The following is a 23,080-nucleotide window of genomic DNA, read 5'->3' as shown; positions in this document are numbered from 1 at the left end:
CTGAGGAGGGGCATCCCCAGGGGTCAGGGGCCGGGTTCTGGGGTCGCCCACCCAACCACCCATCTGCCGTGGGAGGGGAGGACGGTCCCCACTCTGAGGTCCTGTCTTTCCACCTGAAACATGGCCAAGGTCACCGGTTGAGGCCCTCTCAGAGCGGAAATCATGCAAAGCTCGAGACGGTAACAGCAGCAGCCGTCAGGGCATTAGCACGAGTCGCACGTTTACTTGAGCGCGGCCTTGCTCTGAGTACTGGGCGGGGGGCGGTGTCATCTTGGCCCCCAGTGCGTTGTTACCTTCCGCGTTCTACCAGCTCGGAATGTGACCCCCAGAGAGGGTGAGTGACTTGGCCGAGGCCTCACAGCACGTCTGGCTCCTGCGCTCTGTGGCTGTAGCGCAGCGGGTGTGGCGGGAGCTTGTCGCTGGGTGTTGGGAGGCAGAAAGGGGACACTTGACAGCACCGCGGAGGCAGCCGAGGCGGGCGGGGACGCTGGCGTGGCCGCAGCGACATCTGGTGGCCGGCGCTCTAACTGCCCACCGGTTGGTTCCTGGCCTCAAGGTGCTCGGGCAGCCGCGCCGTCCCCTGTGGGGTCCCAGCCGTGCGGCGCTGCTGTCCACCCCTGGCTGTGCGGCAGGGGGACCCCGTCGCTAGGAGGCTGGGGGAGCCGCAGGGTGGAAAATGGGCCTGGGGGGCGGGGACGCTGGCTGGGGGCCAGGACACCTGGAGTCGGGCGCAGGGTGGAACCTTCCCCTCTTGGGCCTCAGAGTCCCCGTCTGGGACGTGGGAGTGACAGACACGGCGTGGAAGGCACTGCCCGTGTCCAACCCGGGGGACCGAAGGAAAAATCCCCCAGACGCGGTGCGGTTCACCCGCGGGCGGGACGGCCACTGCGCCGCGCTGAGCGAAAGTGGGAGCGACCTCTCCCGACGGGGGGCGCGAGACGCCACCGTGTGTGTGACTCCGAGCGACTTGGCCCTGGCGTGTCCCTGCCCTGGGTGTGTCTGGCCCGAGTCTCCGGCAGCCGCGGCTCCGCTCTTCCAGTGCCCGCCGGCCCGCGTCTGGGCCGACTGGACCGAGGCTGGGCCTGGCACCGCCCTGCTCCCGGAGGACGGGGGTGCTGTGGGCCCGCACGATGAGAAGCTGGAGGTGTGCTTCCCCCCTCCAGGTTTCACCTGAAGAAGAAGATGAGGGCCTGGCGGGACTCCTTCCTGGTGGAGAGAGGGTGAGTGCCGGCCCGGGGGGCGGGGAGGGACCCGCCGTGTTCGAGATCCCGCTGTCCTACCCCCAACCGCGACTCTGCAGTTGTGCCCAGAGCCCCCGGGCACGAGGGAAGCCCGTTCACGGTTCCTGTGGGCGACACGGAATGGGGGCCCCACGCACCCTTTCCCCGTGTCTGGCCACCTGCACGGCGTCTTCAGCGTTTCCTAATTTATTTCCAACTCATGCAGTTTAGGACGTTTCCCATAAAATTCCGATTTCTTAAGTCTCCTAAAAACCAGGAGACCCGGCCGGGTGGCCCCGCACCCTCTGTTGGGAGGGTGACCCAGCGCTGAGCGGGGCGCCCCTCGGCGGGCACACGCGCCCCAGCGCTGAGAGGCTGCCCGGCTCCTGCTCCCCGCCCCACAGCAAACTGCTGCACAAGAGGGACAACGGCAAGGCGGACGCACAGGAGAACTTCCTGCCCAAGTACCAGCGCGTGAAGGGCCTGTGCCAGCGCGCCGAGTACCAGACGGCGTGTGAGCAGCTGGGCCAGGTGAGGCGGGTCGGGCGCCCTCCCTGCCGTCGGGGGCCTCACCGGTAAGAAAAAGCAGAACCAGGGCCCTGGCGGCAAGGCCAAGGCACGAGTCGGGGGGCTTCTGACAGACCGTGTCCCAACGACTCCACCCTCACTGGACGTGGGATCGGAATAGGCCTGTCCGTGTCGCCGCGCCCCCCGACCAGTGTGTGTGTAACCCCCCCAGCTCCCGCCCTGTGCCGTGGAAGGGACTTTGTCAAGGGATTAGCCCGTGTGTGCCCCCGGTTGAGAGTTGTGGATCACATGCCTCCTGTCGCCAGGCATGTCCAGGCACCTGGGCCACAGCCTCGAACAGCCCCGTAGAAACTCCGGCCCTTCCAGAGCCGGGTCTGGCAGAGGGCAGCCTTGACTTCGTACTGAGGTCCCAGGAGCGGCTCTCACTTTAGTTCTGAGCTAGAAGGAATGAGATGAGGATGCCAGGGCGCCTTGCTCCCCGCACCCCCGCTAGCCGTTTTGCGCGTCTCCCCTGCCCAGGTGGGGCAGGCAGGGGAGGTGTGACGCTGCGGACACCGCGCCTCAGAGCAGCCACTGAGCCCCTGGGGAACGAGCGCGGCAGGTGGGCCTCGGGGCGCTGTGGCCTAGACCAGCCGGGAGGCAGCAGTCCCTGTGCCAGGCACACACAGTCCCAGGCCCGGACGTCTGCCCGCTGGCAGGAGGCGGGCCCGGCCCTGCCCTAGAGCCACCCTCTGAGTCGCGGCCATGCCTTGGCTCTTGCTGTGCTTCCGGCAACGCTGTGCTGGCGCACGAGCCGTTCTCTGTGGCCCCAGGCATCACTTAGGGGACCTCCTATGAGTGAACAGACCCGACTCGTGAGTTATCACGGGGGAAGGAGCGTCCTGTCCACAGGCTGTTGCAGGACCCACTGAGGGGTCCAGGAGGCTGGAACTGGGGAAGAGAAAGGAGCTCGATAGGAAAGAGATTTAGAAAGTGGTTCTGTCTAGATTTAACTTTTTGACAAACGCCTCGAGCTGAATGCTTGCATGTACACTCTGACCACACTGTATCCATCTAGTCTTTGGTAAGGAGGGAGGGAGGATTTTAAATGAGGTGGTCGGGGAGGCCTCCTTAAAGAGGTGACATTGGAGCGGAGCCCCGAGGGATGAGAAGGCACCGGCAACACGAGGAGCTGGAGAAGCAGCATTCTCAACAGAAGAAACGGCAAGTGCAAAGGCCCTGAGGCGGCAACATATCTGGGATGTAGGAAGAGTGCACTGGGCCAAGGAAGAGAAAGGACAGTACAGCAGTAGGGCACAAGGTCCGAGGGGTAGGCAGGGGCCAGATTGTGCAGGGCGTCGAAGACCAGGACCAGAAGCTCGGGCCCCACCCCCAAGACTGCGGGAGCTATTGGAGAGTTTTGAGCAGGGGAACACGATCCAATTTGCCCCTTAAAAAGATTCCTCTGGGTGCCACGTGAGAGTGGATTTTAGGAGCACACCGAGCAGGAAGCCAGGGAGGAGGCTGTCGTAAGCATCTCGCAGGGGGGATCATGGTGGTTCCGCCCAAGGCTCGAGCCGTGGCAGCAGAGAGAAGCCACGCTTGGAGATGGCAGGTGTGGGGCCTGGTGACGTCTGGATGCAGGGAGAGGGAGGGAGTCTCCGGGTTGGCTGGGGAGCGGCGTGTGCCACTGGCTGCCGTGTCTTGCAGAAGTGGCAGTGCGTGGAGGACGCCACGGGGAAGCTGAAGCTGCACAAGTGCAAGGGCCCCGTGCGGCTCGGCAGCGGCAGAGCCCTCTCCAACTTCGTGCCCAAGTACTACGGGCAGGGCGGCGAGGCCTGCGCCTGCGACGGCGGGGACTACAAGCTCAGCCTGGCCGGACGCAGGAAAAAGTTCTTCAAGAAGCGTAAGTGTTGTGGCCGGGGCTGAGTGGGACCGGGGGAGAGACCATGCCCGGGAGCCCCATTCCTGCGTCCCAGCAACGCCGCGGTTACTGGCCACCCTGCCAGGTGCGGTTCTAGGAGCCCCCTTTCCAGCGGGGCACAGCTGTCACAGAAGGGAGATCACTTGTAGGTGATGAGTGCTTTGAGGGGGTGGGGATGACACGGTCTCAGAGAGCCCTGTAGGGATTTCATTCTGAGACACGAAGCCTCTCGTCTGGAGGGTTCTGCGCAGTGGGGACAAGATCAGATTTGTGTTTTCAAAGGATCCCTGCAGCTGCCATTTCCGTGGGCAGCCAGGGGCAGGAGCAGAGGCAGGAACCCCATCAGGAGACCGGCTGACCGGTCGGTCGGATGGGGCCGTGGCCGGGTCAGTGGGATCTGCAGGGAGCCACCAGGGGGCGCTCACACAGTCCGGCCTTATTCTTTGCCAATTCCACGTTTGCAGACTCATCTGCTCCTAAAGTTGACTTACAGCCCCAGAGTCGATACTCACGTTATTTTTGCGGTCACTCGCAGGCATGATTTGAGTTGCCCGCCACGTCCCCAGCTGAGGCAGAACGAGGCCCGCTCTGCCTTCTTGGTTCAGCTCGCGCCGTAAACAAGCATCCTTTTCGTTGTCTAGTTAGTGTCATGCTTTTCACATTTTTGTTCTGTTTCTGGTGATTTCACTGTCTAAACGGTCCAAGTGCAGTGCTGAAGTGCTGGCTTACATCCTAAGCGCAAGCAGCCGTGCTGTGTCCTGCAGAGAAAATACGTGCTAGAGGAATCTCCTTTGGGCATGAGCTGTGCTGTGGGCCGTGCGTTCAGTGTTAGGGGATCAGCTGTGCACGAAGTAAGGTGTCGTCAAACAGAAGCACACGCACGAGGTTCTGTATCGATCAGCTGAAGGCAGTGCAGTGACCAGAGGCGCCCAGGAGCCTGGCTGCAATTTCCGCATCTCCCCTAGGAGCCACGGTTCAGTGTTCGTGGCGACTTTCTAGAACATAACTACCGTGAACAAATGAGAATAGACTATACTTGGGACGAGTGGGGAAACGCCCCGCCCAACTGAAGGTTCAGCCTTCCTCCCCACCCCCTGCAGGGCCAAGGAGAGGACGGGCAGTGGGAAAGCCGGGAGCAGGAGGCGGATGGCAGGGCCCGGCTGGGAGCTCAGGTCCCGGTCCGTGAACTAGGCGTGACCCTGCCCGACTTCACAGCGGGAATGAAACTGTGCTTTGGAGACACTCGGAGGGCTCCTGGGTGCCCGGCCAGCTGGCTGGAAGTGTCCCCTCCGGGCTGAGCAACTTCCCTCGCAGCCCACTGCTCTGGGCCGCTGGCCCCAGGACAGCCAAAGCCTAATTAGAGATTCGGGTTTGGTTTTTTTTTTTTAATTGTGGTAAAATACATGTAACATAAAATTTACCACCTTAAGCATTTCTAAGTATCCGGTTCGGTAGTGCTGAGTGTATCCCCATTGTTAAGCAACCAATCTCTACAACTATTTCCATCTTGCGAAACAGACTGTCCCCATTCAGCACCGTCTCCCCGTTCCCTCTCCCCGCCCCTGGCAGCCACCGTTCCGCTTTGTATGAACCTGGCTGCTCGAGGGACCTCGTGTAAGTGGAGTCATATAGTGTTTGTCCTTTTGTGACTGGTTTATTTCACGTCCTCAGGCTTCCTCCGTGTTGTAGCATGTAGTGACTCGAGCAAATTTATTCTTTAATATACGGAAGACACGGGCTGGCTTCTGGAGTCCGGGGCCTGCCTCTGGCCCGCAGGCCCTCAGTTTTCAGCGCCTGACTCAGCAGCAGCAGCACGGCGGCCTCGCCCCGCTGCCCCGCCCAGGCCTCGCCCTTCTCTCCCCAGAGCAATTGCTGCACAGCCCTTCTTTCCCCAGTTCAAATCGTTTTTATAGCCATGTTAGGTTTTTTCCTTTTTTTAATTGAGGTGAAGTTCACATCACGTAAAACTTACAATCGTATACAACACAGAAGCATTTGACGCGTTCGGCGTTGCACAAACACCTCTCTAGCTCTCGTGTCCATCGCCCCTGTGCCCGTGAAGCTCCTCGTTCCCGCCGGCAACCACCGACCTGCCTCCGCAGACTCGCCTGTTCTGGAGCGTTCACACCCACGGTGACACAATACCTGCCCTTTGGCGTCTGCCGCTTTCGTTTAGCGTAATGCTTTCGATGCCCGTCCACGCCGTAGCATGATTCAGAATTTCCTGCCTTTTTATAGACAGACATTCCGTTGCACGGATGTGGCACCATTTGTTTATCCGTGCGTGGCTTTTTCTCAGCGTTCTCTCAGGGTGGCTGCTTGGCTCCGGAACTTCAGTCTCCCCATTGTGATCACCTCGAGGTCCTCTCCCTGCAGTCCAGGACCTGCTTCCGGGCGGGTAGATCTCAGGAGCCGTCGGGTCTCAGGCAACACTGAACCCCAGGCTTGGAAGCCCGGCCCTATCTCGATTAAGGGCCTATGGCCCAGGGAGCCTGGCCAGCCCCTGCCAGCCTCCCTGACGCAGCCACCTCTCTGCCACCCACAGAGTACAAGGCCAGCTACATCCGTAATCGCTCCATCCGCTCAGTGGCCATCGAGGTGGATGGCGAGCTGTACCACGTAGGCCTGGACGACACGTCCCCGCCCCGCAACCTTACCAAGCGGCACTGGCCAGGGGCCCCTGAGGACCAAGACGACAAGGATGGTGGGGACTTCAGTGGCACTGGAGGCCTTCCAGACTACTCAGCCCCCAACCCCATTAAAGTCACACATCGGTGAGAGCCCAGGCGGAGGTCGGGGTGAAGGAGCAGGATGGACCTTGGCAAGGGCTGCCCCGATGTGAGCCCCTGGGCTGGTCCCCCCTCACCCTTCAGGGCCACATGTGATCCCTCCCCGCAGGTGCTACATCCTGGAGAACGACACGGTCCAGTGCGACCTGGACCTGTACAAGTCGCTACAGGCCTGGAAAGACCACAAGCTGCATATCGACCACGAGGTGAGCGGGGTGTGGGTGGGGAGCGGGTTCCGGGTCCCACCGCCCACACTGGCAGGGCAGAGGCCAGAGGGGCAAAGGGGGGTCCTCAGCCCGGGCACAGGATCTCCAGTCCAGCAGCAGTGTCCCCGCAGCGGCTGTCTGAGGGAGGACAGTGTATTCATGGCGTCCCCCTTTGACTACACTTGCAGTTAGTCCTCCCAGCAAGGCTGGGGGACGTTTAAGCCCTCAGAGGACTCGGCTGGTTCTAGGGTGGGCCAGGATGGGAGAGCGACTCCCCCCTCGCTGGGGCCTGGGTGGAGGAGAAGGGAGGTCCCTTCAGCAGGTGGAACCAAGCGCCGCCTCAGCACGCACAGACGCGGGCTGCTGAGCACAGACAAGGCAGGGCTGGGGCGGCCCGGGCCGCGCCTTCCCGTCCAGCCGGGAGAGCGTCCAGGCCGCCTCTCCTGCTCTGTCCCACAGATCGAAACCCTGCAGAACAAAATCAAGAACCTGAGGGAAGTCCGAGGTCACCTGAAGAAAAAGCGGCCGGAAGAATGTGACTGTCACAAAATCAGGTGAGCAGGCAGCAAAGGACCCCCACAGGGCCCCCAGCTCCCCGCAGAGCCAGTCCTGGGGACACAGCATCCCCTCTCATAAGTGACTCCTTTCATTGTTTTTTTTAATCCCTATCTTCTCCCCCAGGGTAAAAAACAAAAATCAGTCACAGTTCACATCCCTGTTGTCAGCCAGTGGGGCACAGGGAACCACGCCTAGACTCGTGCGCTCGCTGCGCAGAGCTGGTGGCGGGCAGGGAGAAGGGCCTCCGACCGGCCTTTCAGAAATGGCCCACGTGGCTCGAGGTCCACCTGCCAGCTCAGCACCCCTCTGGCCCAAAGAGCAGAACTCTAGAGCAGCCCTGTCTAGTAGCACTGTCTGCGCTGACGGAAGTGGGCTGGTCTGCCCTGTCCAGTATGACAGCCACTAACCACGTTTGGCTGTTGAGCACTGAAATGTGGCCAGTGGCTACTGTACTGGGCAGTGCAGCTGCCCAGGCCCTGCGACCCTCCCAGGCGGCTTGCCAAGCGTAGGCTCCAGTGCTGGCCCGACCAAGCGTGCGGTGGCCGGGGTGGTGGGAACCAACCTCCAGACCCTGAGGCTGAGGCCACCTGAAGCCAGGCCCTGCTGCTTCTAACCTTGGCTCAGTCACACCTACCCCAGCCTTTCTGCAGCCTGGCCCAGGGCCTTCAGCCCGCAGCCCCCTGCTCGTGCGTGGAGGAAGGAGCCAGCCAGGCAGGGAGCTGCCACCCTGGGGACAGTATAGTGCCCTCCCCACACCAGCCCAAAGAGGGGCGGGGGGCGGCAGGGGCAGCAACACATGGGAGCCCTGGGAACCGCAGCTTCTGAAGCCTGGGGCTGGGGGTCTGTTGCAGTTACCACACCCAGCACAAGGGCCGCCTCAAGCACAAAGGCTCCAGTCTGCATCCTTTCAGGTAAGGGCAGCTTAAGGTCTGGGGGAGGAGGCTGCCCTCCCTTAAGCCCTGGCCTTTCCCTGGGAAGTCATGGCGGCCCCTGACGCTCCCAGATCAACACGGAGGCCTCCAGACGCCCCTTCGTGGCCAGGTGGGATGGCTGCAGCCCGGCCAAGCAGGAGTAGGACACAGAGAGGGGAGCAGCTGTGAACAGGAGTCCCAGGAGCCACCTGATTCTCCTCCCACTCTGTGCTGCCTTGGGTACACAGAACACCCAAGTCTGGTCCCAGCTGTGCCTTGGATCCGCAGTGGGGCTTGGGACCCTCGGCTGCTCTGCCCCTGGCTCTCTGCTGGGGAGGCTCAGCCCAGCCCAACCCCGAGGCTGGACAGGAGGAGAAGAGTCAGGGTCATGGGTCCAGAGGCCCAAGGTGTGTGTGGCCCTCCTTGCCCACAGGAAGGGTCTGCAAGAGAAGGACAAGCTGTGGCTGTTGCGGGAGCAGAAGCGCAAGAAGAAACTTCGCAAGCTGCTTAAGCGCCTGCAGAACAACGACACGTGCAGCATGCCGGGCCTCACGTGCTTCACGCACGACAACCAGCACTGGCAGACGGCGCCTCTCTGGACACGTGAGCGAGCCCGGGGCGGGCACAGGGTGGGATGGGCAGGCTGGAGCCCTGAGGGCCAAGAAATTTCTCCGCTTTGCACAGTGACCTGCCTTGCCCCACGCTTGTGAGGGCTTCACTGCCAGCCTTGTAGGTCTCTCAGACACAGGTTGCCCGACGTCAGGGGTTCAGCGTTCCAGACTGGCACTTGGCATCTGAGGAACTGGCCCAGGGGGGCTGTCTCTGACGGGAATCGCTGCTGGCAGACTGCGCTGCTTCCTGCAGGCGCTCAGGGCGTGCTCTCTTCCCTCGGCAGTGGGGCCTTTCTGTGCCTGCACCAGCGCCAACAACAACACGTACTGGTGCATGAGGACAATCAACGAGACCCACAATTTCCTCTTCTGTGAATTTGCAACCGGCTTCCTAGAGTACTTTGATCTCAACACAGACCCCTACCAGGTACAGACGACATGAGCCGGGGATGTGGGGTACACAGGCGCTGCCACGGAGGCACACCACCCCCAGGGAAGTCACGACAAATTTTCCAGATCCCATTGAGTCCCTAAGACAGCAGGAGTGAGTTTTGAAGCCACTGAGAATTTGGGGACTCAATGTTCCATCAGCCCTTTTCTGGCCCCACCTTCCTGCGTGGGTAATACACTGTATAGCTTCTCCCTCCGGCTTAGGCACCTGTCAGCATCCGAGCGGGCTTCGCGGGAACTTGTGAGGACTCCGGAAACTGTAGAGCTGCGGGGTCAGGCCAAATACTACACGTTCCAGGGCCTTCAGGGACCGTGCAGATAACGTAACAGTAACACTCATAAAGCACTTACCCCGCCAAGCACTTTGCTGAGTGCTTCCATGCCTTAAATCGAGCCCTGGTAAAGGAATAGTCACGGCTGAGCTTTGGCATTAGCGTTTGTCTATCATGTGGCTTTGATACTGTCCGACCTTCAACCTTTTAAGGAAAGCTTGAAAGAATTTTTCAAATGAAATCTGATTTTTAAATGTCAGCAGTTCAATTGCTTTGTCTTAATTATGATACAGGCTGCTGGTCTGTCTTCTGAGACAGGTTCATCCTCGTACCTTCCCAAAGGGAGTGGCAGAGGCTATAGGTTAGTCGGTCACCAGTAGTCCCAGACTAGACAGGGACCCAGATCACTCACCGTCCTTTCACAAATGGCCGTTTTGCAGTCAAGCGGAGCCGAGGGACTTGGAGGCTTCTTTCCAAGCCTGGCCAGTTTCCTGACCCGTGGCTCCAGAAGTCCAACATATTAAGTACACAGAGAGGGCTTTTATTCTCATGAATTTTCATTCTCATTAAGAGGCCTTGGTGTGGCTAGAAGCCATAAAGTCACCTAACTCTTCCAAACTCTGGCTCTTGCAGAAGTGGAGGTTGGAGTGAGCAGGACACTAGCCCACAGCCCCTTCCACTCCCAACCTGCCTGAAATGTCTCCCCTGATTGGTAGAAGAGGATGGCAGGGGAGGTCCCTGGACTCACCTGGTTGACAACCTACCTTTCTTCCAACCAGCTGATGAACGCAGTGAACACACTGGACAGGGAGGTCCTCAATCAGCTCCACGTACAGCTCATGGAGTTGAGGAGCTGCAAGGGTTACAAGCAGTGTAACCCCCGGACTCGGAACATGGACCTGGGTGAGTAGGCGCCCCAACCTGGGGCGCAGAGAGTTCCATAGGAAGGAACTTTGGAGGTCTTGTCTACCCCAAGAGTGAGCTCAGAATTACCAGGAATTGGGAGGTGACACAATTCAAGACAAATCATCTGGAAGGATGTGGATGCCCCCTGCCCATGGCAGGCAGTAGGCCTTCATTGAGCTGTGCTTCCTCAGAGAGGAGCACCTAGACCAACTGCACAGTAGACACACGAGAGTTCCCTCTCATTTCGTTTTCCTCCCTTTTGTTCATTCATTCATTCAACAAACATTTACTAAGAAGTTATACCTGAAACCCTCTTGGTTACTGGAAAGCAAAAAGATGACCATCCTACCTGACCTTGTGTGGAGCTGACATTTTCTAGGGACAACAGTCCATATGGGGGAGCCTCTTGCTTGTATGGAGAGATTCAAACAGGATGATGTAATGTATCACCCGTGGGATGGGGCACCGTTACAGTGCAGGTCAGGCCTTTGAACCGAGTCCTGGAGAGCAGGAAGCAGGCAAGCAGCGAGAAAACTCAGAGGCACTGCAGGAGGTGTGAGGAGCAGACAGGAGCCCTGCGTGGCCAGAGCCAGCACAAGTGAGGGTGATGGAGAGTGGCAGGAGGGTGTCAGAGGGCCACCTGTAGTAAAGGGCGTTGTAGGCCACCGCAGAGGGTTTAGACTTCGTTCTGGGTACATCAGGTAGCCAATAGAGGGTTTTAACCTGCGTGCTGGAACAGTCTACATTTTAAAAGGACACTCAAATTGCTAAATGGAGAATGGAAGTGTATGAGGAGTAATAGTTAAGATGACACAGTTACCCAGGAGAGAGGGTGGTGGCTTGGACCTACGGGTGGGAGCAGTGGAGTTGGAGAGAAGATGATGGATTTCAGATGCTGGTGGTGAAGCCCACAGAACACGGTGATGGGGCTGGCGGAAGACAGAAAACAACTCCTGGGTTGTGTGTGGGGCAGGCAGAATCAGCAGTTCTAAGTTTAAGATGCCAAGTAGATATTTTAAGATGAAAAAAGCTAAAGGAAGGAAGCTATTCACTTATTAGCCATAACAAAAGGCAGAGGGAGTAGCCTAAAAACCTGTGGTATTTGGACCTTGGAGAGTTTTTAAGTATAGCTAGTAAGACACCTAGAGTTCATGTCAGGAAAATGACTAAGTAGCTTAAGAGGAATTCAGATGCTATAGTCAGACAGCAAGCACGTTTACAGAAGACATGGCAATAACACTGCCTGACGAGGAGCCGAGTATCAGAATTCTCACCAGGGGCTTCGTAACATCCACCAATCAAGTGCTACTCTTAAGGTCAAAGTTGCGATCACGTATTGGTCACCATGTGCCAGGCGCTGTGTGCGTTAGCTGATAATCCTTATGATGACCCTTTGCAGTGAATCATCGTATCCTTATTTTATGGATGAGTAACATGAACCAGGTCCGCTGACTCCAAAGCCCACGTGCTGGTCAACTGCCGTATCCTCAGGAAACCATCCCAAGAGCCAAGGCACAGGGATCTCCCTCCTGCCACACCTTGTTCAGGACACTTGGCTTTCTGTCCTTTGAAGAGTAGCTGTTCATGCCCGTGTCTGCCTCCCCCATTGTGACTAAGGTCACATGCTGAATGAAGGCATCAGGAGCCCAAGACTGACGTGGTGACACTAGATCGTAGGCAATCTAAGGCGACCTAGGAGACTTAGGGAAAGTTCACCTCATAATTCAGTTAACTCTGACGAGGGAACACCATCAACATCATGGTATTGCGACAAAAAGCCTGAGATGGTTTTCTGGGTATTTTTTAGAAGGCAGTTATAAAGCTTGTCATTGCTTGTGCCATTTTTGCCCTAAACTACCTGTTCCTATTTTTTTCATTTCTCCCTCATTTAGGACTCAAAGATGGAGGAAGCTATGAACAATACAGGTATTTAGTTTTGTTATTAAAGCCTGAGGAAAGTTCTCCTATCTTGGCCCATCCTTCAGTCTCATCTCTGAGAGGCTGCACCAATCGTTGAGAGATGGCCCTTTGTCTGGTCTGCCAGGGGCCTGGACCACCCGTCAGTGATGGGTGTCACTTAGGATACCTTCTTTGTATAGTTCTTTGGGGATGACTTTTTCTTTCTTGGTGATGGTTAACACTCATTCTCCTTTTGACACTTGAAAACTTAGGCAGTTTCAGCGTCGAAAGTGGCCAGAAATGAAGAGACCTTCTTCCAAATCACTGTGAGTTGAGGAACCAGTTACAACTAGAGATCTGGTTCTGACTGCTTTGTTTTGCCGAGGCTATTCTGTGTGCATGTCATTTCTTCTCTGTCCCCCTCACTTGTTCCCGTAATGGGAGTCTTTCCTGTAAGAAAACATACTTGAATCCATTTCATGTTTTAGATTAATAACCTTGTCGAATAAACTTGTTCTCGCTATAATCTGTGCTTGGTAAACTCAAGCTATTACTTAGAGGTTGAGAAGCATTTAAATATTACAGTTGCCAGACATCTTGAAGGCTGTGGCTGTACCAGGGCTAGCTGGTCCGCAACTTCAGCAGTAGGATGGCCCCATTAAATCATTTCCCAAAAGTCCGTGCTATGAACTCTCTCTCCAGTGCCAAGACAGGCTGACAGGGACTAAGCGGAGATTGTGACAACCTGGAAAGTTCACCTGTAGTCTAGAGGGAGCAGCTAGTTTGTTCCCTACAGGCATGGAATGCAGTTTGCCAGATTTTCTAATTCATCCAGGAAATCCAAAAATGCAGGTATGTGTGGGAATTCTTTAACATTGGCAATGAATTTGACATGAAGGTACCATGCCGGCAACAAAAGCCCCCTTGGTGAGCTGCCATTTGCAACCCCTGGTCTCATTGCTTCCTTTATATGCGTACAAACCTATGTGGTTTTAACAGGACATCAATAATGCACCAGCTAAGCATTCTTTGGTGCTTCCAGAGTTAAGGGCAGAATCTTTACATGCCACATTGTCTTTAGCCACTGTTCTACCCAGATCTTTAAATGCCATCTCTGCCAGGCACTGGATGTGTGAGTAAGCCACTAAAAATTGAGATGATTAGACGGTAGCAATCTTTCTGAGAGACCCAGAAATACTCATTCTCAGCAGCCACATCCTTGAAGCAAAGCTTACTGGGCTGTGGCACTGATTAAGAAATCCGAAGCAGCAGGATAATCGCAAGCTAAGATAAATCTGTTTTGTTCTACAGAGGACAGCTGTGGGAAGGCTGGGAAGGGTAACAGCAGCAATGGACCTCCATGCACGGGGAGGCACCACCTGACTGTACAGGCAATGAAGAGTCACGTGTGATTTCCAGCAGACCTGTGCTGTAGGCCGGGACGCCTGAGACAGAGCTTGCTTTCAGTCAACAAGGCAGATTCCGGAGGATAACCGTCAGGAGCAGAGGGAACTGCAGGAAGTCCGTTTTTGCCCCTGCTTTTGCTTTGGATTATACCTCACCAGCTGCACAAAATGCATTTTTTCATATCAAAAAGTCACCACTAACCCTCCCTGAGAGGCTCACAAGGGAAAAAGAACAGAAAGAGATTTTCTTGGAAATTTCCCCTAAGGGTGAAAGTCACTGGAATTTTTTTAAATCATAGGGGAGAAACAACCCTGTTTTAAATCCTTTTATTCTCTTGGTTCATCACAAAGAAGGAACTAAGAAGCAGGACAGAGGCGACTTGCAGAGGCCATAAACAGTGCAAAGACTATGACAATGAGTCAACAACACAAAAGCAATGACATTCACTTAGCACTGTAACTCTGGCTGCCTCTGAAGAAACTGCCTTCACTGTATATATGTGACTATTTACATGTAACCAACACGGGAACTTTTAGGGGAATCAGACTAATAGGAAATCCCAATTTTCAAGAGTGGTGGTGTCAATAAACGCTCTGTGGCCAGTGTAAAAGAACAATCCCTTGCAGTTGTGGACATTTCTGTTCCTGTCCCGATACCATTTCTCCCAGTACTTCTGTTCTCTCTCCCAGAACTGATGTTTTTTTAAGGTACTAAAAAGAAATGATGTATGTCCCAAGTTTTGATGAAATTGTATTTGTAAAGAAATTTTGTAGCGTAAGTATTGTCATACGATGTTCAAAACCCCAGCCAATGACCAGCAGTTGGTACGAAGAAACCTTTGACATTTTGTAAAAGGCCATTCTTGGGAGTTTTTTTGGTGTGTTTTGTTTTTTTAAGCAAATATTCAAGATACTACCAGCTAATACCTTTTTGGAAGGAGATGCCTTGGGTTTAGAGGATTTTTTAAATGGCAGTAGATGGTTGCACATTTAATGACTAAATTTGTCATCCCTCAAGGGACCTCACAGGTAAGTCTCACGTTACATCAGCTTTGGGACTTCATTTTTTTTAAAGTATTAATCAAATGCAATGCAATTCACCTTAGCCAAACCCTTCTCTGTGTACTCGATACAAGTAGTTGTCAGAATTCTAGAATGGGAGGAGGAAACTCAGGCATCACCACTGCAACACATTTCTGACAGATGATCCCTAAGCATCTACATTTTGTAAAAACAGTTTCATGCTTCTGAACACCCCAAATAGGCTCCCTAGCAAGTGTTTCAGGGTTTTTTTGGTTTTTTTTTTTTTTAACTTCACAGAAACTACTACTGTTACTTAAAATGGGTTTCCTTAACCTTCTTTTTCACCCTTAATCCAATAGGGATTTTTTTAAAAAGCAAGCTCTTCAGGCTCCAATTGTAAATAGAAACCTTTATTTATAATGACATCCAAAATGGTCAGCAAAGCAGTCACAGCTCACCACGCCCCAACTCGTAAGTCATCTCATGTAGTTTCGATTCTTTGCAGGGTAAAGAACGGTTTCAACTTTTTTTAAGCAACACTTAATGTAAACTTGATTGAAATTGAATTTATTCTCAATACTATAAGTCAATTCCTGAGAATTTAAATATTGCTCTCAGAATGACATTTCCATATATTAGAAAATTCCATATATTAGAGAAAGAAAATGGAGGAAAGAAAAAGCAAACACCCTGCTCATTATTAAACAGTGTGCCTTAGAGTTGAAAACAACTCTTGTTCCTTTGCAACGGGAAAAATTTCATCTATCCTAGAGGTTTTGTTCCTATGAATCTACTTGTGAACAAAACTCATGGCTTCTGCAAATAACAAGGGAACTGGACAGGCATATGAGTAACTGGCAATCCATTCTGTTTACTTTCCAGCTGCATCTACCTCTGGATCAAAGAACTTCTAGGACATCAAGCCAATTATCTTCTATAATACCCTACCCTATATACCCCCAACTCATCTTAGATATTAAATACTGATAAACTAAGTAGTACTGTTTATTGATATTTACACCTTTCAATCCAGATGCACAATTTAGAAAAGTGGCATCATAATATGAACATTAACAGTGCAACTTCTGTTTTTTAAAGGAAGAAACATTTATCTCCTTTGTATCATTTTGATCTTTATAAAATATACTTCTTATTTATATATCTTTGGATTTAGCAAAAAAAGTAGGTACTGGAAATACCCCACATTCTAAAAGCAGATGAAAAGATTACTTACACTGTTCACCCAAGAGATACCAAGGTTTTAAAAATGGGGGTTAGGGGGTTGTGAGAGGTAGGCAGCGTGAATACAAAGAGAATTATCCCAAAAAGATAAAAGGGCAATAAAAGTAAAATAACAAATTATCTCAAAGACTGCAGTTATTAAAAGGAAATCAAAATCTTGAGTTTGCACCAATAAAATGAACAAGTAGAAAATATAAAAACTTATAATAAACTTCATTTTTTCCCCATATAAAAAGGGAATGCTGCCTTCCAGTTAGCCTAGAGCCAGGACTGAGAAAAGAATCACAAACTTGTATTTTTTTTGTTTTGTTTTAATAATTTTTAAAAGTCAAGAAAGGTAAGAGCACCACTCTATTTCTCCCCACACAACTTAAACAAGGAAGGTTCAGACACACCTGACACACTGGGCTGAAAAAGACAAGAGACTGCTGTTCAGCTGTGCCTCTGTCTCTGAACAGCAGAACATGTTATCTGACAAGCACAGGCCATTACAATGGAAGTTTATGGATTTACAATCTCAGATTTATTTGGGAGGAGAAAAGGAAAGAAGGGCAAACTCATAATTGTCTACACCATTACAAAAATAAAATCCACTCTAGTGGTGGTTCTGGAAATATAAGGTTTTACTTATTAATAAGCATATCAAAGAAATCAAATGATCTTACCTTCAGAGACATCTAGAAAGATTAGCTAAATATGAGTGAAATTAAAAAAAAATTAACTGGCTCTCAGTTATTGCTAGAAAATGACACCAAGGCTAGCAGACATTTGAAATTCATAGCCCAAAAAGCAATTTCATTCAACTGTTTGAACCTAAAATAGTAACCCAGATAAAGGGAATTAAACTTGACTTTTCCCCCTATTCCCAACTGACTAGAACAGGTGTCAAGGAGAGGCAACAGCAGAAAGTGGCAGGGGACAAAAGAAGGGGGGTGCAAAGGCGCTCAGACTGTGGCTCTGAATCACAGAAAAACTGCTGTTCTGGGCATTGAGCTCCTTAAGAAACAATAATGACACTGTTCTAATTCGCAGGGACACAGCAAAAGCATCACATTAGCAGAATGAGGGGACAGCTGAGCAGACACCAGAAACCACACACCAAGGATCCTACTCCTGAGATCTCAGTGTGAGATTCAGGTCTTAGCAACCAAAATCTTAGAACACTCTTCAAATGGATGAAAAGGCAACATACTCAATTTAAAAATGAAAACAAAAACCATGAATTGCTAGTATTTAATTCATGGGCTGCTTAAAATCCAAAAGATTCTTTTTAAATTACTTGATTTTTTTTAAATTCCTGATTTTCTTTTTAAGTTTACTTCCACATATCTCTCCTTTCCCCTAAAATTAACAAAGTGCTTAGTTCTGGTAGAGGAATTTAAAAAGAAAAATTAAAATGCCTACATCTACACAGATAATCTCTTTAAAAAGCATTTAGATTAGGAGATGGAAAAGGCGAGATATCTACAGCCGGGGTGTGGGTTAGCCGTGGACCACCGTCCCTACCCCAGGCCACGAAATTCAGGGGATGTCTTCTGTTTGTAGCCTCACCACGCTGAGCTTACTGAAATCAACAATGTTAAATATTTAGCTTCACAAACTCTGTAAAAATGAGTTGTTGTGACCTACAAAAAAGGTATATACATATTTTACATAATACAATATCTTAAAGGTCATATTTACAAAAAAAAATCTATTCACAGAAACACTGCAAAATTCTGATTCAGAATGCAGTACCTGGCCTTGGGTTTTCAGAAGTTTATTTTCAAAAAGCATTATTGCTCTACCATATAGGCAAAGGGTGACACCAGTACTTTAAAAAAAAAAAAAAAAATCACAGCTTTTGTCCAACAGATTAGTGTAGACAAAAACCAGGAATGTGTTTTATCATTCCTCAAGACCTCAAGAATATTGCATTTATCCATTACTTTTTAAATAAAGTGCACTCAGCTGCACGTTAGCATGTGAAAAATTTGCTCTACTGCTGCAATTAAATACTGTCATCTCATTTTCCCTTCTGCAAAGCCATTTGAAATCAATGACAATTCCTGGAAGTGAAGTATTACAGGACGTTAGAGGCAAATGAAAATCTTCATTAACAGAAAGCCCAGGACAACAAAGAATGGGGACAGAGCAACTCAACACCATCAGTAATGGACAAGAATTCAGAAATTCCAATTCCACCAGACAAGGGGTCAACACAGAACTACTTGGTAGTAACAAAAACACTTGAAAACTGGGACTAGGCTTTGTCCAATACTGCAACTAGAGAAACCAGATGTTCTAATCTCCCTTGATTTCTCCAATGTTCTCTGCCGCTGCCACCCCCCACCGCCCCCCGCTCCCACCCCCAGCCACCACCACCAAATTTATGTCAAAGACTTTGGCTACTAAGGCAGAAAAAAGTGACACAAGAAAGTTTTGTGATCAGTAACACTCCCCATCTCCAGAATCACATCCCTAGGGGGCAGAATGCCAAAAATATTTGTTTTAAACACCAGGATACACAGGAGGAGAGGGGAAAAAAACAGGTAGATATTGCGCTTCAGCTTAAAATCCAGTCCTGCTCAAATGACAGCACTAAGAATACCCTTAGCAGAGATCAAAGCTGGTCCTTTCTTCAAAGCAGGATGCCTACAACAATGATTCTTTTCCTTCCCAATAATCCTTGTGCAGTGTCATTTGTACAGTGATTTCCTTAGAGGTCCTGGTGCAGAGATGTCAGCAGTATTTCTGTCAGCAACCAGAAAAAAACATGAGTAAAACATGTGCTGTGCACAACAGAAAGAATCCCTATGTCTGCATTCATGGTTTACGATGTGGCTCTGGCTGATTGATTCAGGTTCCTTAGATCTCATATTACCAAAAGTATCAGCCCAATGCCTTCAAACCTAAAGTTTTTTCAATTATTATATTATTATACATCCAAGTTAAAAATCTACCTAGGACATTTACATTACCACTGAGGCTTTGGTTCTCTCCAGAGAACAAGAAAAATGTTTGAAAAGGTAAGGAACAGACCCCCATACCTGATCAGGACCCATGGGCATGCCAGATATGGGCATCGAGCTCATGTTCATCTGTCCCATGTGAGCACCGCTGCCATTCATGTGCACCATACTATAGACTGCAGGATTCCCCTGGTGGGCAAACTGCTGCTGGGAAAAGGAGCTGTAAAGAAGGTGTAATGTTACCTCCAGAGTCTTTTAGGGCATGTGCGGAGACTATCACGATTTTGTCAAATGTTGTACTTAAGCAGGGAATATCAGAGAGAAAACTCCCCGACAGCCTGCAATCCATTTTTAACAGCTGTCTCTACTCAGTACTGTAATGGACATGTACGTGGTATGAAAGACTCTCAAAATGGACAAGCCAAATAACATATCTTCTAGTATGAAGCCAGCCTTTTCATCTCTCCATCTAAACAAGCTTGGCTGGAAAACGCAAAGAGATTAATTTCCTGGACTTCTGACACTAGGATACGAATGACTAAAAAGCCACTGTTCTTTACCTGTTCCTGGCCAAGTTTCCCGATGGCCAGCCCTTCATTTCTGAGGACTGATACATGGGTGCAGTCTGAGGATGTTGCATCATGGGACTCTGGGAGGGACCCATTCTTGATGACATCATTGTGTTAGGAGGACTGGACACTCGACCAAAGGCTGGATCTGGTTGTTGTCCCATTCCTTACAAAAATGAAGAAAAAGAAGAAATAACAATGTTCAACTGCTGCCTCCTCAGAATATCAGCTTTCTATAGTAATTTTATTTAAGGAGGGGTAGAGGGAGGTGGTAAGTATAAGATACAAAGTGCCACAAGATGCTGCCTCCCAGTTATCCTTGATTCTCACCAAGACGATGACTAGAACAACTGGCTTACTACACAAAAGCACACCATCTAGGTCTCTTGAAGGTAAGTTGCTTCAATGGGCTTTTTGTGTAAAAAGGACTCCATATCACTCTACTCACATCATTCTGTCCCTCTTTAGAGGGGAGAGGAGTTATTGTCCCCAAAAAGCAGGACTGCATCCTGAAACGTAAGCTCTCCAATAGACACCTCTGCCGCCACCATGTTCGTGAAACCTCTCAAAGGCTGAACTGAAGAGGTATCTACATCACCGTAATTAATAACAAATCCAAGTCACCAGGAACTTAAAAGCCCACACAGTACATTCCTCTCACTGACGTGACCGAGCGTTCAGAAATTACAGAGTTCTGTTATATACTAAGACATTTAAGAAGGGGAAGGGGAGAACTCTGTAGTCTTTCATCCAAATTAATAGGTACAGGGCTGAAAAAAACAAGACCTGAAAAAATACTCAACTATTATGATAGAATATATCTGCCTCAACTACCTGTGTACTGCAGCAGACATTTTTGTTTTTAATTAATTTCATTGTTCTTGTAAAGTAAAAAGAGGGAGTGAAGAGCATTTTTGTTTTCCATGTGCAAAAGATATAGTGAGGCTTATGTCCTTAGTAATGTTACTTTAGGGAAAGCATATGTTCACCGTCAAATTTACCATAACTTGGTGGATACGGGAACTGCTGTGGCGGAGCTTGTGGCATTGCAGGGCCAGCCAAAACCCCATCCATGCTGGGGGAAGCAGTCACATTAGGGGGTGGGCTGAAGGCCTGAGTCTGTTGCTGCTGCTGCTGCTGCTGCTGCTGTTGCTGCTGCTGCATCATCATCGCCACCCTCTGTTGCCGGAAGTGATGACTCAGCAGCTCTCTGCTGCGTTGGGCAACCATCTGGGCATTAAGGAAACCCTGCTGACACCCAAGAGAGAACGCAATTATACATGTATAGGGAGAACCTGCCTGTTTCATACATACAGTACCCCCACAACGCATTAGTTATCAGACAGAGTAAAAATACCCAGCGCCTTTCTTTACAATTAAGGGAAAGAGAAAATGCACAATTCTTTAAGATAAAAGCTTTCTGGCTACTGCGGGGGAAAGAGGCTTGGAAATTATTTGGGGCCAGGAGACAAAAGACGACAAGCTGGTGAGCTAGAAACATTCCTCAAAGTGAAAAACTTTAGGGGTATGATCTAAGGACAAACTCTTCAGCAACTATGAAATAAAACCATAAGAAAAAGAGGAGAATTCAGCGTGTGTTGGGGCAGTGGGGAGATGGAACAAGAAGGGAAGCCTGCCCAAAAAAGATGCGGTTATATTCAGATAAGCAGGGAGCCACCTCAGAAGGTCGTGTAGTCTTTCTAAACCTTCTGAAAGGACAGGTGGGGCAAGGAGAAGCTGTCTGCAGTTTCAGGAAGTGACATAATCAAAGCACTAACAAGGAAGTTGATGTGGGCTCTACCAGCTGGGGAAGATCAAAAGCAAACTTTTATCATCTTTTCGGAGGGCATCCTAGCTCAGCTTACACAAGATGTATATCAAGAAAATATAAATATCATATCAGTACTTCCAAAGTAGTGAAAGACAGTGAAATTGGGAATTTCATAGTTTTCTTGTTTTAAACAATTATAAACAAAATTTCAAACCACAGTAGAAGATTGTTGTGTAGTCATTCATATGCCTCAAGCACATTAAGCAAATATCTTAATACTGTCTCTACCACTGGCTGGAGGCAGACAGGAGAGTTTTAATATCTTCTCCCACTTCGGGAAACAGGTCATCTCTGAGGCTGTCACTGAGAATAGGATTATGTATAATTTATTTTCTTCTTGACACTTATAATTTCAAAACTTTACCCAGTGAGCATGTGGTTTTATAATCCAGGAACAAAGAAACATTTACAGATTTATTATTTTAAATTCCTAAAAAGCCCGTGATAGCTGTTCTCACAACATAGCAACTGAAGGGAAAGGAAATTCATTTAAAAAACACTAATCAGTGGTTTAATGGAGGAACCCCTCCCCTCTCATTCCTCCCGGTCACCAGCAAGAGAGGAGGAGGAAGAAAAAAAGTGTGATGGGCCAGTTTCTTACACAAGAAATTCAGAATTACTTTTATTCATTTAACAAACATTTATTGAGAGCCAACCACAGACCAAGGCCTGTGCTGGGGACAACATGTCCTCCTCACCTGGGAGCTCACCTGGGGCTGCATCATGGGCCTCATCATTGTGGCACCACCAGTGGTAGGGTTCTCCATCTTCATTTCAAGTGCCTGCCGGCTCTGATTCAAAAACTGAAGTGACACAGGATGGTTAGAATGCAAGTAGAGTGTGTTAACGTGCCCACGACAGCTTTCCAAACCTCAGCACCACCTAATGAAGTCATGATGATATCTCCAAACTCATTAACCTGGTTAAGTCACATCTAAACTGAACTGGTCAGGAAGGTCAGTGCTGAAAAGCTCTTGGCTAGCATACAAAGCTCTACTGTTTGGCACTGGGAGAAATAGTAAAAGTACAATTTTGCAGCTTAAAGAATTATCTTCAATGGGAACTCAAGGGATATATAAAGTCAAGCTTTCTCTGAGATTATTCGGGCACTTGGAGAAACAGCTTTAACGTAATCAGAGTAATACTGAATAACTACCTCCTCTGTTACCTTTCTGTAACTTTTAGTGGAAAAGAAATGGTAAAAAGATGAACACTTAACACAGCTTTCCTGAGTACCTAGATTGACTTTCAGGAATATTTATGCACTGAAGAGTCTCCGGCTCATTTAATTCTATCACATTTAATAACTCAGCACAGTCAAGACACAAACAACAGAAATAATTAAATTTTAAAACATTTGCTGGGATTAAGGAAACAATGGCAAAAACAGAAGTCTTATCTTGGAATATTAAAAGAGAGCTCCAGTTTTACAAAACATCTAGAAAGCAGAGGATCCATAAAAAATGCTCAGATCAAGAAGGTTTAAATATTTGGTTACTAGTATTTGGGACTTTTAAAAAACAAAAATTATCTACCTTTAAGACTACAAAGTCAGCCAGGCACGGTGGCTCACGCCTGTAATCCTAGCACTCTGGGAGGCCGAGGCGGAAGGATCGCTCAAGGTCAGGAGGTCAAGACCAGCCTGAGCAAGAGTGAGACCCCATCTCTACTAAAAATAGAAAGAATTAGCTGGACAACTAAAAATATACAGAAAAAATTAGCCGGGCATGGTGGCACATGCCTGTAGTCCCAGCTACTCAGGAGGCTGAGGCAGAAGGATTGCTTGAGCCCAGGAGTTTGAGGTT

The 23,080-nt window shown here is 50.0% G+C and overlaps 2 protein-coding genes across 2 annotated transcripts in view; one reads left to right on the top strand and one right to left on the bottom strand.

Annotated features, from left to right (window-relative positions):
- Window positions 1–14,396, top strand: part of SULF2 (sulfatase 2) — an 82,068-nt gene extending 67,672 nt beyond the window's left edge. The window contains exons 8-20 of the mRNA XM_012663713.1: window positions 1,164–1,220; window positions 1,625–1,751; window positions 3,438–3,633; window positions 6,197–6,425; window positions 6,550–6,646; window positions 7,106–7,200; window positions 8,056–8,115; window positions 8,549–8,718; window positions 9,011–9,153; window positions 10,228–10,351; window positions 12,247–12,280; window positions 12,526–12,579; window positions 13,565–14,396. Coding sequence (XP_012519167.1) covers window positions 1,164–1,220; window positions 1,625–1,751; window positions 3,438–3,633; window positions 6,197–6,425; window positions 6,550–6,646; window positions 7,106–7,200; window positions 8,056–8,115; window positions 8,549–8,718; window positions 9,011–9,153; window positions 10,228–10,351; window positions 12,247–12,280; window positions 12,526–12,579; window positions 13,565–13,595 — 1,417 coding nt within the window. The 3' untranslated portion in view covers window positions 13,596–14,396. The remainder of the gene's footprint in view (window positions 1–1,163; window positions 1,221–1,624; window positions 1,752–3,437; window positions 3,634–6,196; window positions 6,426–6,549; window positions 6,647–7,105; window positions 7,201–8,055; window positions 8,116–8,548; window positions 8,719–9,010; window positions 9,154–10,227; window positions 10,352–12,246; window positions 12,281–12,525; window positions 12,580–13,564) is intronic.
- A 3,930-nt stretch (window positions 14,397–18,326) lies between these two features.
- The window catches only part of NCOA3 (nuclear receptor coactivator 3), a 136,510-nt gene continuing 131,756 nt past the window's right edge, over window positions 18,327–23,080 (bottom strand). The window contains exons 20-24 of the mRNA XM_012663714.1: window positions 21,974–22,078; window positions 20,446–20,695; window positions 19,436–19,610; window positions 18,954–19,095; window positions 18,327–18,657 (exon numbers count right to left, since the gene is read on the bottom strand). Coding sequence (XP_012519168.1) covers window positions 18,646–18,657; window positions 18,954–19,095; window positions 19,436–19,610; window positions 20,446–20,695; window positions 21,974–22,078 — 684 coding nt within the window. The 3' untranslated portion in view covers window positions 18,327–18,645. The remainder of the gene's footprint in view (window positions 18,658–18,953; window positions 19,096–19,435; window positions 19,611–20,445; window positions 20,696–21,973; window positions 22,079–23,080) is intronic.

The sequence above is a fragment of the Propithecus coquereli genome, unplaced genomic scaffold (genome assembly GCF_000956105.1).
Source record: "Propithecus coquereli isolate 6110/MARCELLA unplaced genomic scaffold, Pcoq_1.0 Scaffold825, whole genome shotgun sequence".
In the NCBI taxonomy this organism is placed as follows: Eukaryota; Metazoa; Chordata; class Mammalia; order Primates; family Indriidae; genus Propithecus; species Propithecus coquereli.
The sequence above is the reverse complement of the archived record's forward strand: the minus strand, read 5'-3'. Positions and strand labels throughout refer to the sequence as shown.